The sequence below is a fragment of the Notolepis coatsorum genome, assembly GCF_963971535.1.
Source record: "Notolepis coatsorum genome assembly, chromosome: 11".
Classification (NCBI taxonomy): Eukaryota; Metazoa; Chordata; class Actinopteri; order Aulopiformes; family Paralepididae; genus Notolepis; species Notolepis coatsorum.
Window position 1 is genome coordinate 106233447 of NC_140175.1, and position 16551 is coordinate 106249997.

Consider the following 16551-nt stretch of genomic DNA (forward strand, 5'->3'; position numbering starts at 1 on the left):
CCCCCAGCAGAGCACAAAGCAGAGGGAGCGTTACCAGCCAAACAGGACTCATGTTCCAATGCATGCAACAACAACGCGAAGATGCCCTCGCAAGAGAGGAGTGGCTCCACCGAGATGCGCTCGACAGAGAGAGAAGAGCCGCGGAAGCACTGGAGCGGGAGCGCGATAGAGCGGCAGCCCAGGCCTTGGAGAACACCCGGCTCGCTACCGCCCAACTGCAATCGGCCTCTGCCTCCAGGCAATCATCAAGAGCATCCACTAGGAGTAACTCACCCCAGCGCCGCCAGCCTGAAAGGAAGGAGCACCCGGCTACGTATCCCCGACCCCGAAGAAGGGACAAGGCCGACTCCGAAGACCTGGAAATAGCGACTGGCTCGTCTGCAGGAGGAACATACGGCACCAAGAGAGGTGTCACCCCGCTCTCAATGTGAGCGGCTACCCGCCACACACAGAGCAACCTCCAGATCCCATCAACATTGGCCTGTAACTGCACCGGCCCCTAGGTACGACCCGCTCCCACAGCGCCCACCAGGGAGCGCCATCCCATTCTTCAAAGACAATTCTAGAAGTCAGTACCATGACATGAGGATGTGTCTGGAGTTCCTCCTGGGCGCCGCCAACCACAGCGAGCAACAGAAGTTCCTCGAGCTGTCTATGCACTGTACGCTGCCTGCGGCCAAGCTCATATGCACTGCCAACGCATACTCCCCCACCCCCTATACTTCGTCTCTCCAGGCCCTGGACGAGCGCTGGGGACGCCCGTGGGACCACATATTGGAGGAGATCCACGAGCTGGGAGAAATGGCAGACATAAAGGACGACCACGCCCTGGACGCATACTCCTTGAAGGTACAGGCTCTGGTGAGCCTCCTGACGTTCCAAGGAGCCGCCGGCCGCACTGAGCTCTATGCAGGCTCCAACGTAGAACGCTTCGTCAGGAAGCTTCCAAAGGAAAGGGAAGAGAGATTCCGACGGGAACACGAGCGTCTCCACCCCCAACAGCCACTGTCTACCCTGATGGAGCTCTCAGAGTTCCTGAAGTCGGAGATGAGGCACATCCGCCTCCCCAAGCGGGAAGAGCCGAGAGGCAGTGGACGAGACAAGTCCGACCGAACGGGGCGGCCCGTTAGGGTGCTGACCACCGTACATGAAACCAGATCAAAGGAGCACCAAGGGCCCCCGAAAGGCCAACGAGGCTTCTCCTCCCAGAAGAAAGGAGAGAAGAAGACTCCGCCGCCATGCCAGTGCTGCACAGAGGTCCACTGGCTAGACAACTGTCCCGTGTTCAAGGAGAAGACTACAGAGGAAAAGAAACAGTGGATAATAGAGAATAAGCGGTGCTGGAAGTGCGCCCGTGAGCACAGAGCAAAGGACTGCACCCTCAAGGGACCCTGCAGACAGAGCGGGTGCGGGAAGATCCACCTCACGGCCCTCCACGACCTCAACAATAGAGACGACAAGGCTAAGCCTTATGTGGCGGAAGTCCGTGATGAGCCCTCTAGAGAGCTACGCAACTACTACGTGGGTCCCGTGAGAGGCAGCACTCCCCGCGTGCTGTTGAAGATTGTGCCGGTGGTCCTGCGGAACCGCGACAAGACTCTGGAGACCTACGCGGTTATTGACGATGGCTCGGAGCGCACGCTGCTGATGCGTGAGGCTGCCATCGCCCTTGGACTCGTGGGCGACGCAGAGGAGCTGGATCTCCTCACCATCCAACCAGGGCGCACCACTATTCAAGGAGAAAGTGTGGCCCTCACCCTCACACCGGCCGGACGGCCGAAGGAAGTCTTCAAAGTGAGCCGCGTATTCACAGCTGCCGGGTTGTGCCTCTCCAGTTACGGCTACCCGATGGAGTCCCTCATGAAGAGGTACCCACATCTCCGTAATCTGGGGATCAACGCTGCAATGGAGGTGAAGCCCACCCTCCTGCTCGGCTCCGATAATGTGAACCTCACTTTACCCAAGCACATCATCCCGGGTCCACCCGGATGTCCCGTCGCCCTGGAGACTCCGCTAGGCTGGACCCTGCAGGGCCCCATCAGTCTAAGAAATCTGAACGCCCGTCAGACCCACTGCCTCTTCATTGGAGCGGGGCACGAAGACGAGGCATTGCTGGAGAATGTTCAGAGGTTATGGCAGCTGGACATTGCTCCATACAAAAACGAGAAGATACACACTCGCTCCAAAGAAGATAAGGCGGCGATGGATCTTCTCCAAGCCAAGACCAAGCGTGTCTGCGTGCGCGGTGTCCTCAGATACGCCACACCGCTCTTGAGAAGAGAGCCCATGCCGACCTTCAAGGTTCCCCCAGGAGTAGCGAAGCCGTGTCTGCTTAGCACTGAAAGAAGACTCAGCAGAGACCCCGAGACGGCTGCCGCCTACGCCACAGAAATGAGCAAGCTCATAGAGTCTGGACTCGTCAGGAGGCTGAAGCCTGAGGAGGCGGAAAGGAGTACCGAGTCATGGTACCTTCCACACCATAACGTTAAGCACAACGGAAAGAACAGAGTGGTCTTTAATTGCAGCTTTCAAGTGCGCCAGCAGAACCTCAACCGCTATCTCCTGCCCGGTCCGACTCTGACCCCTCCTCTCCTCGGAGTCATGGTGCGCTTCCGACGACAGAAGACCGCCGTCAGTGGCGACATCAAACGCATGTTCCATCAGGTGTGTTTGCTCGACGAAGATAAGCCACTCATGAGGTTCTTGTGGAGAGAAAACCCAGACGACCCGGAACCGTCCATCTATCAGTGGGAGGTGCTGCCCTTCGGGACGACCTGCAGCCCGTGTTGCGCCACCTACGCCCTGCAGCTTCATGTCGACGACGGCGCCGCACCCCCCGGAGTCTCCGATGCTGTCCACCACAGTTTCTATGTGGACAACTGCCTCCACAGCGTGGAGACCGCGGAAGAGGCCTACAAGCTGGTGCATGACATACGCACCTTCCTGGCCACAGCTGGCTTTGAGGTCCGCCAGTGGGCCACCAACGACCCTGAGGTCGTCCGAGACCTCCCAGACGAAGCGAAGGCTGACAGCAGCGAGACCTGGCTCTCCCAGTCAAGTGAGGACGCCCAGGAAATGACTCTGGGTCTCCTCTGGCGTTTCAAGTCTGACACCCTGTGTTACCGGCAAAAGAAAATCGAAACTCGCCATTACGTAACCAGGAGGTCGATCTACAGTACTCTGGCGAGTCAATATGACCCGTTGGGTTACATCAACCCCTACACGACTCGTGCCAAGGCTCTGGTCAGCGAGCTGTGGACTGAGGCGAAGGGATGGGATGACCCCCTACCAGAGACACTCGGGGCGAAGTGGAAGAAGTGGGAAGAAGAGCTCCCCACCCTCCAACAGATCGAGTTTCCCAGGAGCTACTTTCCCTCGAGCGTCAGTCTGACCGGCAGCCAGCTCTCCCTTCATGTATTCTGTGACGCGTCTGAGAAGGCATATGGTGCAGTAGCGTACCTGCGCGCGGTGGAGCCCGACGACACAGTCCACGTCTCCTTCATTCTTGCACGCTCAAGAGTTGCACCCAAGAAGCAGCAATCCATTCCCCGGCTGGAGCTCTGCGCAGCTCTAAGTGGAGCCCAGTTGGGAAAGATGCTGAAGGAAGAGCTGCACCTCCCCCTTCACGCGGTGTCGATGTGGTCTGACTCCACAACAGTCATCCAGTGGATCCAGTCGACTTCGTGCAGATATAAAGTATTCGTAGGAACGTGGGAGAGAGAGGTCAAGTCAGTAAAGGCTGCTCTAGCAGCCGCGCTCAGAGGACAGGTTCCGAAGGCAGAGGTCTTCAACACCGTGCTGGTGGAGATTGAAGCCATTCTGAATTCCAAGCCACTGGGGTACGTCAGTAGCGACGCGGCCGATCTCGACCCCATAACACCCAACAGCCTTTTGATGGGGCGGCGAGACGCGGCCCTTCCCTTTGCGGTCTACGCCTCCACCGAGATCATCGGCAGAAGACAATGGAGGTATAGTCAGGCTTTAGCCGACCAATTCTGGAAGAGGTTCACCACCGAATATCTCCCATCGCTGCAAGGCCGCCGCAAGTGGATCACTGAAAGAGGCAACCTAGAACCAGGAACCCCAGTCATGATCGTGGATCAGGCGCTTCCCCGAGCCCGCTGGCTCACCGGAGGGGTGCAGAGTGTGGTAAAAGGGCAAGACGGAAGAGTCCGCTCTGCTATCGTGGAGGTCGGAGGAAGAACATACCACAGACCAGTGGCTCGACTGATCCGACTACCCCCGTACTCTGACTCTGACCAGCCTGAGTGACTACTAGACATTCAGCAGACCTCAGTACTGATTAGCGCCGCAAATCAGGGGGCGGCTGTGCTGAAGGGTCTGCAATTAGGTAAAATTAGACCTAAAATAATCCCCCTTTAAGTTAATATGTGGGAGTTAAGTTATTATTTACCACATAATGTTACACTGTCTGCCTATTGATTGCATCTCAGGTTATATGACGGTGCTGCCATCTAGTGGGCCAGAGGTGGTTTAGTGTTCCCTCGTATCTGCGTCACTTCCTCTCTATGAGCTTGTGACGTTGAACTTGACCGGACCACGGAAGAGAGCGGACGTACACACAGCGTTGCTCTCGTTAACGTTATAGTTTGACGGTGACCAAGTATGTAAAGTGGCTTACCAAGCGGACATTATACCACCAAGAGAGAGTGAGTTTTAGTACCCAGCTAATTTGATGTTTAGTAAACGTCTGGGATTAGCATATTACAGCAGACTATAGTATTCCCCATCTATCGTTACCAGTTAGCCGAAGCTAGCTAGCTCGGCGCTAATACCTAAAGTAGCTTCGGCTCATGCTTCGATAGCTGCTCTATACTGGACATATCAGTCGATATATAACACAGACCAGAGAACATTTAGATAAGGTCTGTGTCGCTGTAAAAGGAGTAAAGGACACAACTAGTCCTAAGCAGTAGCCTGTGGTACAGAGGGGACCAGCGTGTCTGCAGCAGCTGTCGGCGTGCGCCGTGCAGCACCACGGAGCGGAGCGAGACACTCGGACCACCACAGCGGAGCATCTGGTCTGCAGGAGCAGACTAGTGGCGCCTATTGGACCGGGCAGCGTCTTCCCGCCCTCATCAACACGCAGCGGTCTACTACTCCTCATCACCTCCATCTCTCTCATCCTGCAGAGGGAATTGTTCCTCTGTCACAGTGGTAACCGCGGCAACGTTTGGCCAGAACACTTTATTAGAACTATTTGGGCGCCCATCTAAATTTAGTAATAGTATTTAATTAGGCTTTGTGTAATTGTGATAACAATATTTTGTATGTATCTTTTTCCCCTTTTTTGCTTATATAAAAGCATTATGTTTCAAACAGTTTCCTCGCTCTTTCTAGTTTAGGTGACTCCATTTTAAGTTATTCACTCAGTTGTGTATTTGGTACAATTAGTTTAAGAGTTAAGGCATCCTACCACACCCCCTAAGGTGATAATTATATACAGTCCTCTAAGCTCCCGCACAGTAGGGCTAATGTGTTATTATACTGTAGGGCTAAGGTGTTATTCTACTGTAGGGCTAAGGTGTTATTCTACTGTAGGGCTAATGTGTTATTATACTGTAGGGCTATGGTGTTATTCTACTGTAGGGCTAAGGTGTTATTATACTGTAGGGCTAAGGTGTTATTCTACTGTAGGGCTAAGGTGTTATTCTACTGTAGGGCTAATGTGTTATTATACTGTAGAGCTAAGGTGTTATTCTACTGTAGGGTTAAGGTGTTATTCTACTGTAGGGCTAATGTGTTATTCTACTGTAGGGCTACGGTGTTATTATACTGTAGGGCTAAGGTGTTATTCTACTGTAGGGTTAAGGTGTTATTCTACTGTAGGGTTAAGGTGTTATTATACTGTAGGGCTAAGGTGTTATTATACTGTAGGGCTAAGGTGTTATTATACTGTAGGGCTAAGGTGTTATTCTACTGTAGGGCTAATGTGTTATTATACTGTAGGGCTAAGGTGTTATTATACTGTAGGGTTAAGGTGTTATTCTACTGTAGGGCTAAGGTGTTATTCTACTGTAGGGCTAATGTGTTATTCTACTGTAGGGCTAAGGTGTTATTATACTGTAGGGCTAAGGTGTTATTCTACTGTAGGGCTAAGGTGTTATTCTACTGTAGGGCTAAGGTGTTATTCTACTGTAGGGCTAATGTGTTATTCTACTGTAGGGCTAAGGTGTTATTCTACTGTAGGGCTAAGGTGTTATTCTACTGTAGGGCTAAGGTGTTATTATACTGTAGGGCTAAGGTGTTATTATACTGTAGGGCTAAGGTGTTATTATACTGTAGGGCTAAGGTGTTATTATACTGTAGGGCTAAGGTGTTATTCTACTGTAGGGCTAAGGTGTTATTATACTGTAGGGCTAATGTGTTATTCTACTGTAGGGTTAAGGTGTTATTATACTGTAGGGCTAAGGTGTTATTCTACTGTAGGGCTAAGGTGTTATTATACTGTAGGGCTAAGGTGTTATTCTACTGTAGGGCTAAGGTGTTATTATACTGTAGGGCTAAGGTGTTATTCTACTGTAGGGCTAATGTGTTATTCTACTGTAGGGCTAAGGTGTTATTATACTGTAGGGCTAATGTGTTATTATACTGTAGGGTTAAGGTGTTATTCTACTGTAGGGCTAAGGTGTTATTATACTGTAGGGCTAAGGTGTTATTATACTGTAGGGCTAAGGTGTTATTATACTGTAGGGCTAATGTGTTATTATACTGTAGGGCTAAGGTGTTATTATACTGTAGGGTTAAGGTGTTATTATACTGTAGGGCTAAGGTGTTATTATACTGTAGGGCTAAGGTGTTATTATACTGTAGGGTTAAGGTGTTATTATACTGTAGGGCTAAGGTGTTATTCTACTGTAGGGCTAAGGTGTTATTCTACTGTAGGGCTAAGGTGTTATTCTACTGTAGGGTTAAGGTGTTATTATACTGTAGGGCTAAGGTGTTATTCTACTGTAGGGCTAAGGTGTTATTCTACTGTAGGGCTAAGGTGTTATTATACTGTAGGGCTAAGGTGTTATTATACTGTAGGGCTAATGTGTTATTATACTGTAGGGCTAAGGTGTTATTATACTGTAGGGCTAAAGTGTTATTATACTGTAGGGCTAAGGTGTTATTATACTGTAGGGCTAATGTGTTATTATACTGTAGGGCTAAAGTGTTATTATACTGTAGGGCTAAGGTGTTATTATACTGTAGGGCTAAGGTGTTATTATACTGTAGGGCTAATGTGTTATTATACTGTAGGGTTAAGGTGTTATTATACTGTAGGGCTAAGGTGTTATTCTACTGTAGGGCTAAGGTGTTATTATACTGTAGGGTTAAGGTGTTATTATACTGTAGGGCTAAGGTGTTATTATACTGTAGGGTTAAGGTGTTATTATACTGTAGGGCTAAAGTGTTATTATACTGTAGGGTTAAGGTGTTATTATACTGTAGGGTTAAGGTGTTATTCTACTGTAGGGCTAAGGTGTTATTCTACTGTAGGGTTAAGGTGTTATTATACTGTAGGGCTAAGGTGTTATTCTACTGTAGGGTTAAGGTGTTATTATACTGTAGGGCTAATGTGTTATTATACTGTAGGGCTAAGGTGTTATTCTACTGTAGGGCTAATGTGTTATTATACTGTAGGGCTACGGTGTTATTATACTGTAGGGCTAAGGTGTTATTATACTGTAGGGCTAAGGTGTTATTCTACTGTAGGGCTAAAGTGTTATTCTACTGTAGGGTTAAGGTGTTATTATACTGTAGGGCTAAGGTGTTATTATACTGTAGGGTTAAGGTGTTATTATACTGTAGGGCTAAGGTGTTATTATACTGTAGGGTTAAGGTGTTATTATACTGTAGGGCTAAGGTGTTATTATACTGTAGGGCTAATGTGTTATTCTACTGTAGGGCTAAGGTGTTATTATACTGTAGGGCTAAGGTGTTATTATACTGTAGGGCTAAGGTGTTATTATACTGTAGGGCTAAGGTGTTATTCTACTGTAGGGTTAATGTGTTATTCTACTGTAGGGCTAAGGTGTTATTCTACTGTAGGGTTAAGGTGTTATTATACTGTAGGGCTAAGGTGTTATTATACTGTAGGGCTAAGGTGTTATTCTACTGTAGGGCTAAAGTGTTATTATACTGTAGGGCTAAGGTGTTATTCTACTGTAGGGCTAAGGTGTTATTATACTGTAGGGTTAAGGTGTTATTCTACTGTAGGGCTAAGGTGTTATTATACTGTAGGGCTAAGGTGTTATTCTACTGTAGGGTTAAGGTGTTATTCTACTGTAGGGCTAAGGTGTTATTCTACTGTAGGGCTAAGGTGTTATTCTACTGTAGGGCTAATGTGTTATTATACTGTAGGGCTAAGGTGTTATTATACTGTAGGGCTAAGGTGTTATTATACTGTAGGGCTAAGGTGTTATTATACTGTAGGGCTAAGGTGTTATTATACTGTAGGGCTAATGTGTTATTATACTGTAGGGCTAAGGTGTTATTATACTGTAGGGCTAAGGTGTTATTATACTGTAGGGCTAAGGTGTTATTCTACTGTAGGGCTAAGGTGTTATTCTACTGTAGGGCTAAGGTGTTATTCTACTGTAGGGCTAAGGTGTTATTCTACTGTAGGGCTAAGGTGTTATTCTACTGTAGGGCTAAGGTGTTATTCTACTGTAGGGCTAAGGTGTTATTATACTGTAGGGCTAAGGTGTTATTCTACTGTAGGGCTAAGGTGTTATTATACTGTAGGGCTAAGGTGTTATTATACTGTAGGGCTAAGGTGTTATTATACTGTAGGGTTAAGGTGTTATTATACTGTAGGGCTAAGGTGTTATTATACTGTAGGGTTAAGGTGTTATTATACTGTAGGGTTAAGGTATTATTATACTGTAGGGCTAAGGTGTTATTCTACTGTAGGGCTAAGGTGTTATTATACTGTAGGGCTAAGGTGTTATTATACTGTAGGGCTAAGGTGTTATTATACTGTAGGGCTAAGGTGTTATTATACTGTAGGGTTAAGGTGTTATTCTACTGTAGGGCTAAGGTGTTATTATACTGTAGGGCTAAGGTGTTATTATACTGTAGGGTTAAGGTGTTATTATACTGTAGGGCTAATGTGTTATTATACTGTAGGGCTAAGGTGTTATTATACTGTAGGGTTAAGGTGTTATTCTACTGTAGGGCTAAGGTGTTATTATACTGTAGGGCTAAGGTGTTATTATACTGTAGGGTTAAGGTGTTATTATACTGTAGGGCTAAGGTGTTATTATACTGTAGGGCTAAGGTGTTATTATACTGTAGGGCTAAGGTGTTATTATACTGTAGGGCTAAGGTGTTATTATACTGTAGGGTTAAGGTGTTATTATACTGTAGGGCTAAGGTGTTATTATACTGTAGGGCTAAGGTGTTATTATACTGTAGGGCTAAGGTGTTATTATACTGTAGGGCTAAGGTGTTATTATACTGTAGGGCTAAGGTGTTATTCTACTGTAGGGCTAATGTGTTATTATACTGTAGGGCTAAGGTGTTATTCTACTGTAGGGCTAAGGTGTTATTCTACTGTAGGGCTAAGGTGTTATTCTACTGTAGGGCTAAGGTGTTATTATACTGTAGGGCTAAGGTGTTATTATACTGTAGGGCTAAGGTGTTATTCTACTGTAGGGCTAAGGTGTTATTCTACTGTAGGGCTAATGTGTTATTATACTGTAGGGCTAAGGTGTTATTATACTGTAGGGCTAAGGTGTTATTCTACTGTAGGACTAAGGTGTTATTATACTGTAGGGTTAAGGTGTTATTATACTGTAGGGCTAAGGTGTTATTATACTGTAGGGCTAAGGTGTTATTCTACTGTAGGGCTAAGGTGTTATTATACTGTAGGGCTAAGGTGTTATTATACTGTAGGGTTAAGGTGTTATTCTACTGTAGGGTTAAGGTGTTATTATACTGTAGGGCTAAGGTGTTATTATACTGTAGGGCTAAGGTGTTATTATACTGTAGGGCTAATGTGTTATTATACTGTAGGGCTAAGGTGTTATTCTACTGTAGGGTTAAGGTGTTATTATACTGTAGGGCTAATGTGTTATTCTACTGTAGGGCTAATGTGTTATTATACTGTAGGGTTAAGGTGTTATTATACTGTAGGGCTAAGGTGTTATTATACTGTAGGGTTAAGGTGTTATTATACTGTAGGGCTAAGGTGTTATTCTACTGTAGGGCTAAGGTGTTATTATACTGTAGGGCTAAGGTGTTATTATACTGTAGGGCTAAGGTGTTATTATACTGTAGGGCTAATGTGTTATTCTACTGTAGGGCTAAGGTGTTATTCTACTGTAGGGCTAAGGTGTTATTCTACTGTAGGGCTAAGGTGTTATTATACTGTAGGGCTAAGGTGTTATTATACTGTAGGGCTAAGGTGTTATTATACTGTAGGGTTAAGGTGTTATTATACTGTAGGGCTAAGGTGTTATTCTACTGTAGGGTTAAGGTGTTATTCTACTGTAGGGCTAAGGTGTTATTATACTGTAGGGCTAAGGTGTTATTATACTGTAGGGCTAAGGTGTTATTCTACTGTAGGGCTAAGGTGTTATTATACTGTAGGGCTAAGGTGTTATTATACTGTAGGGCTAAGGTGTTATTATACTGTAGGGTTAAGGTGTTATTATACTGTAGGGCTAAGGTGTTATTCTACTGTAGGGTTAAGGTGTTATTCTACTGTAGGGCTAAGGTGTTATTATACTGTAGGGTTAAGGTGTTATTCTACTGTAGGGCTAAGGTGTTATTATACTGTAGGGCTAAGGTGTTATTATACTGTAGGGCTAATGTGTTATTATACTGTAGGGCTAAGGTGTTATTCTACTGTAGGGCTAAGGTGTTATTATACTGTAGGGCTAAGGTGTTATTCTACTGTAGGGCTAAGGTGTTATTATACTGTAGGGCTAATGTGTTATTATACTGTAGGGCTAAGGTGTTATTCTACTGTAGGGCTAAGGTGTTATTATACTGTAGGGCTAAGGTGTTATTATACTGTAGGGCTAATGTGTTATTATACTGTAGGGCTAAGGTGTTATTATACTGTAGGGCTAAGGTGTTATTATACTGTAGGGCTAATGTGTTATTATACTGTAGGGCTAAGGTGTTATTATACTGTAGGGCTAAGGTGTTATTATACTGTAGGGCTAAGGTGTTATTATACTGTAGGGCTAATGTGTTATTATACTGTAGGGCTAAGGTGTTATTATACTGTAGGGCTAATGTGTTATTATACTGTAGGGCTAAGGTGTTATTATACTGTAGGGCTAAGGTGTTATTATACTGTAGGGCTAATGTGTTATTATACTGTAGGGCTAAGGTGCTATTCTACTGTAGGGCTAAGGTGTTATTATACTGTAGGGCTAAGGTGTTATTATACTGTAGGGCTAAGGTGTTATTATACTGTAGGGCTAATGTGTTATTCTACTGTAGGGTTAAGGTGTTATTATACTGTAGGGCTAATGTGTTATTATTATTAAACCAGATGTATATATTGTTTCAGTCCGCAGCAGAGCGCACCAGGGCAGAGCGAGATGCCATCACGATGGCCACAGAACTGCAGGCTGAGTTCTGGTCTGTTTCAGCCAAATCAGGTAAAACAAGAGCTAACTGTTGTTCAGTGTTTAGAATGTTAACAGACCAATACGACAAGGCTAACATTCTAATAGTCACCAACATCAGTCTAATATGACAAGGCTCGGGAGTCGACCGTGTCTTGGGGGGGTAGAGCAGTCGTCTGGTAATCCGGAGGTTCCCGGTTTGATTCCCGCTTCTCCTGGGCAGCGCGTCAAAGTGTCCTTGAGCAAGACACTCAATCCCTAATTGCTCTCGATGAGCAGGTTGGCACCTTGCACGGTCGCCTCTGCTGTCGGTGTGTGAATGTGTGAGTGAATGGGTCAAATGTGAGGAACAAATTGTAAAGTGCTTTCGATAAAAGCGCTATATAAAATGCACCATTTACCATTGTAACAGTCACTAACATCAGTCCAGTCTAATACGACAAGACATCATTGTAACAGTCAGATGTTAGTGGTGGTTACAATGTTGTCTTGTCGTATTAGACTGATGTAATAAGATACGATAAAATAAGATAGTCCTTCATTGATCCCCTTGCTGGAAATTCGGGAAATATAAAATATAAAACATTCTAAGATACATAAAACAATCATGCAGAGGTTTCTTATACATATCTTAAAACTGTATCAACTAATTAAATATTTTTGAATAATGACACGGAAATCAAATCCTTCCAATACATTTTCAAAGCGTAGCGCCGTTAGAAGACATTAGGAGAGCATGGAGCAGGTCTCTGATGATGTATTGATTGATTGATTGAAGTTTATTTAAAATATGCAACATAACAAACAAACATCAAGTACATATATAGCCTTAAGCCGTTCAAATAATAAATGTATATACAAAAATTAAATAACAAAGAACAAACAAAAAAGTCAAACTCAATTATTTATTTTATTCTTTTATTCACATATTAGAAAAAGAGTGGGAAGAAGCATACACTTATTTAATCCCACTCCTAAAGTACATTCAGGACTTGTTCTTAGAAGACATTAGGAGCGCATGGAGCAGGCCTCTGATGACGTGTCTCCTGCTCTCAGGGGAGAACGTTCAGGACTTGTTCTTAGAAGACATTAGGAGCGCATGGAGCAGGCCTCTGATGGTGTCTCCTGCTCTCAGGGGAGAACGTTCAGGACTTGTTCTTCCGGGTGGCGGCGCTGACGTTTGAAGCCTCTGTCCTGAAGGAGCTGGAGGAGAGGGGCGCCCCCTGCAGCATCGGAGCAGGAGACTACATCAGTAAGTAATGTCCTGTCTGTAACATCAGTAAGTAATGTCCTGTCTGTAACATCAGTAAGTAATGTCCTGTCTTTAAATGAGTAATCTGAAATTAATTTGAACATATACATGTTGGCTGTATGTACATAGAACAGTTTGTATGTGGAAAATAAGCCTATTCTAACTTTTATAACCATAACCATCATGTATTAAACACATCACATAGTCCAGGGGTCAGCAACCTTTTTGACATGGAGTGCCTGTTTGAAATATAGTTGTAACTAGTGTGCCTCAACAATATTCCATGCATCGTAATAATTATTTCTCATAATCAGGTATTTTTAATGATAATTTTTACATTATTACATCATTATTGTTATTGTTATTATTAACAATATTATTATGATGGTTGTATCAACCCTAAATCTGAGTTGGGGGGGGGGAATGCAATGCAGACAAACAGCTGCATACAGTGCGACCATTTAACTCACATTTGCCCATTCATTTTTGGACACATCACACACCATTGGTATGTGTACTGTACGTGTGCTGTCATAGCTCCACCTACTGTACAGGCCTAATGGAGAACACCAGGATGTGAATGGAGGGTGAATGTGAGGTATATCGTGTAAATACGTTTTGATTGATCGCAAGACTACACTGTAAAAAAAAATATAATAAGTTACCAGAACTTAAAAATATTGAGTTCAGTTACTGTGCATTAAGGTTTTCAGTTTTCAATCCATAATAAGTTAACAGAAAAATAAGTACACAACCACATTATTTCAACTTAATAAAACTATGTTTATTGTCATTGTTTTAAGAACACAAGTTGACTTGGTAATACTCACATTTTTAGTAAAGAAATGGCTTTTAACATGTGCAATGTTCAATGAAATAGAAAAATAAATAATACAATTTGTTGATTAATCCCACTGGTCACAACGGTGACCGTAATAATGTTTTTGTTATAAGGCTCTGCAAATGTTACTGAATGATGTAGCAATGTATTTCCAGCTAAATTGAAATAATAAACAAATAAAGGGTCTCAATTAAATATGTGGTAGTAAAAAGAACCTGTGGGAGGATTTCAACAAGATAAATGCGACAACAGTGCAAAATATTTCACTATAATATTACAAAAAAAAAATATATATATAATTTTCATTTTTTTTTTTTTTTTTTTAATGCTGCCCCCTGTGCCTATGCAAATGCCCCCGCGTGCCTATGCAGGCACGCGTGCCTAGGGTTGCCTACCCCTGACATAGTCTATCAGAATGTATTAAACACATCACATTAGTCTATCAGAATGTATTAAACACATCACATAGTCTATCAGAATGTATTAAACACATCACATAGTCTATCAGAATGTATTAAACACATCACATTAGTCTATCAGAATGTATTAAACACACATAGTCTATCAGAATATATTAAACACACTTATTACATGGCGTTTTAACATTCGCCAAAATGCTTGATTGTGATTGGTCAATAGCGCTCGGTTGCCCCTGACAGCGGTCAGTTATTTCTCGATAACGGACCGCTGCTATGGGCAACGCGCAATAATGACCGCTGATACGGGTAACACAGCGCTATTTACCAATCACAATCAAGCATTTTGGTCGCAGACAGTCACGAAAGCTAAGCTCAGCATATGCACAGCTGCACTCATCAGGTAATCAGACCACACACCTGCCGGCTGCCGGCGATGACAGAGGAGCCACAGAACAACTGCGTCTGCATTTGATCTCGTCTTGTCGATGGTGTAAAATGAATTAGGTATATTGTTAGTAAGTTAGCCCTGTAATAAGCGGGATAATGTATAGCTATACTCGGTCATTGTCGCAAAATAATTGACCTTCACTGCGTTTAGAACACCTCGGGAACTCCGTCCAGAACTCCGTGTCGGTCAATTATTTTGCGACAATGACCTCGTAGCTATACATTATCCCTTACATAGTCTATCAGAATGTATTAAACACATCACATCTATCAGAATGTATTAAACACATCACATCTATCAGAATGTATTAAACACATCACATCTATCAGAATGTATTAAACATATAGTCTATCAGAATGTATTAAAGGGGCTATGCACTGCTATTCCTAGCACTATTTGGGCAACTTTACACAATTCCTGTTAGTCTATTGAAGACATTTGTAATTATTATTTTTTTTTTAATTCATTGTTTTATATTTCTAATCAAGTACTCGAAACCATCATTTTTCAGCCTCAAGAAATCAGGCTGTTATGGCCTGGCTCCGCCCATAAGCACTTTGAGTGACAGTCAGACCACAGTCTGCACTGGTAGAGGGAGGGAGGGAGGGGGGGGGAAGAGAGAGAGAGTTCAGTTCAGTTCAGAGTTTTTATTTGCCACATGGAATAATACAATCATAGTTTCTTCATTAAAAAATCATAAATAGTCATTCCATGGACAAAAGGAGCAGGAAGAAGAATACATCTTATAGTTACCTGCCCCTTATTCCTAAACTAACATGTATTTTCTTAATGGTCGGCGTATAACGTCCTTATTTACACAAATAATCATTTATACCATGAGAGAGAGAGAGAGAGAGAGAGAGAGAGAGAGAGAGAGAGAGAGAGAGAGAGAGAGAGAGAGAGAGAGAGAGAGAGAGAGAGAGAAGAGAGAGAGAGAGAGAGAGAGAGAGAGAGAGAGAGAGACAATGCCCCTCTCGGCTCTCTCTTCCTTTCGCTTTTTTCTTTCTTTCAATCTCCCGTGTGGCGCGCGGCCGGCAGGTACCCCCCCCAAGTGCCCCCTCTCTCTCCCTCCCTCCTTTTCTCTCCTTTCTCTCCCACTCGGCTCTCGCTGATGAGACGGGGCAGCAGCTTTTTTCTTCTTTCAATCTCCCGTGTGGCGCGCGGCCGGCAGGTACCCCCCCCCCCCCCCCCCCAAAGTGTCCCCTCTCTCTCCCTCCCTCCTTCTCTCTTCCTTTCTCTCCTTTCTCTCCCACTCGGCTCTCGCTGATGAAACGGGGCAACCTTTTTTCTTTTCTTTCAATCTCCCGTGTGGCGCGCGGCCGGCAGGTACCCCCCCCCTCTCTCTCCCTCCTCCCTCTCTCTCCTTTCTCTCCTTTCTCTCCCTCTCGGCCCCGCAGCTCCACTCGCCGTCTAGTCTAGGTAGAATGGGGGCGGGCATTAGCCTCCAACCACAGAGCCAATCGCATCACTGTGCGCCTAATGACGTGACTCAGGACTTCAAATCAAAATGACCCGATTTACTAGAGCACGAGAGGGGCTGGGCTGAATCGGAGCAATCCGCCAATATGGTATTTAGACCCTAAAACACATTGATACGAACTCCTATTACTATAATACAATGCTAGAGACTGAAAAATGACATTTATAATGCATGGGACCTTTAAACACATCACATCTATCAGAATGTATTAAACACACATAGTCTATCAGAATGTATTAAACACATCACATCTATTCTAGAATGTATTAAAACACCCATAGTCTATCAGAATGTATTAAACACACATAGTCTATCAGAATGTATTAAACACACATAGTCTATCAGAATGTATTAAACACACATAGTCTATCAGAATGTATTAAACACACATAGTCTATCAGACACACAGTATATCAGAATGTATTAAACACACATAGTCTATCAGAATGTATTAAACACACATAGTCCTATCAGAATGTATTAAACACACATAGTCTATCAGAATGTATTAAACACA

At 44.2% G+C, this 16551-nt stretch overlaps 1 protein-coding gene across 1 annotated transcript in view; it reads left to right on the top strand.

The window, feature by feature from the left end:
• rab36 (RAB36, member RAS oncogene family) overlaps positions 1-16551 on the top strand; it is a gene marked incomplete at both ends in the record, with an annotated part of 39197 nt that overhangs the window by 18594 nt on the left and 4052 nt on the right. The window contains 2 exons of the mRNA XM_084325040.1: positions 11537-11627; positions 12730-12846. Of these exons, the coding sequence (XP_084181166.1) occupies positions 11537-11627; positions 12730-12846 (208 nt within the window). The remainder of the gene's footprint in view (positions 1-11536; positions 11628-12729; positions 12847-16551) is intronic.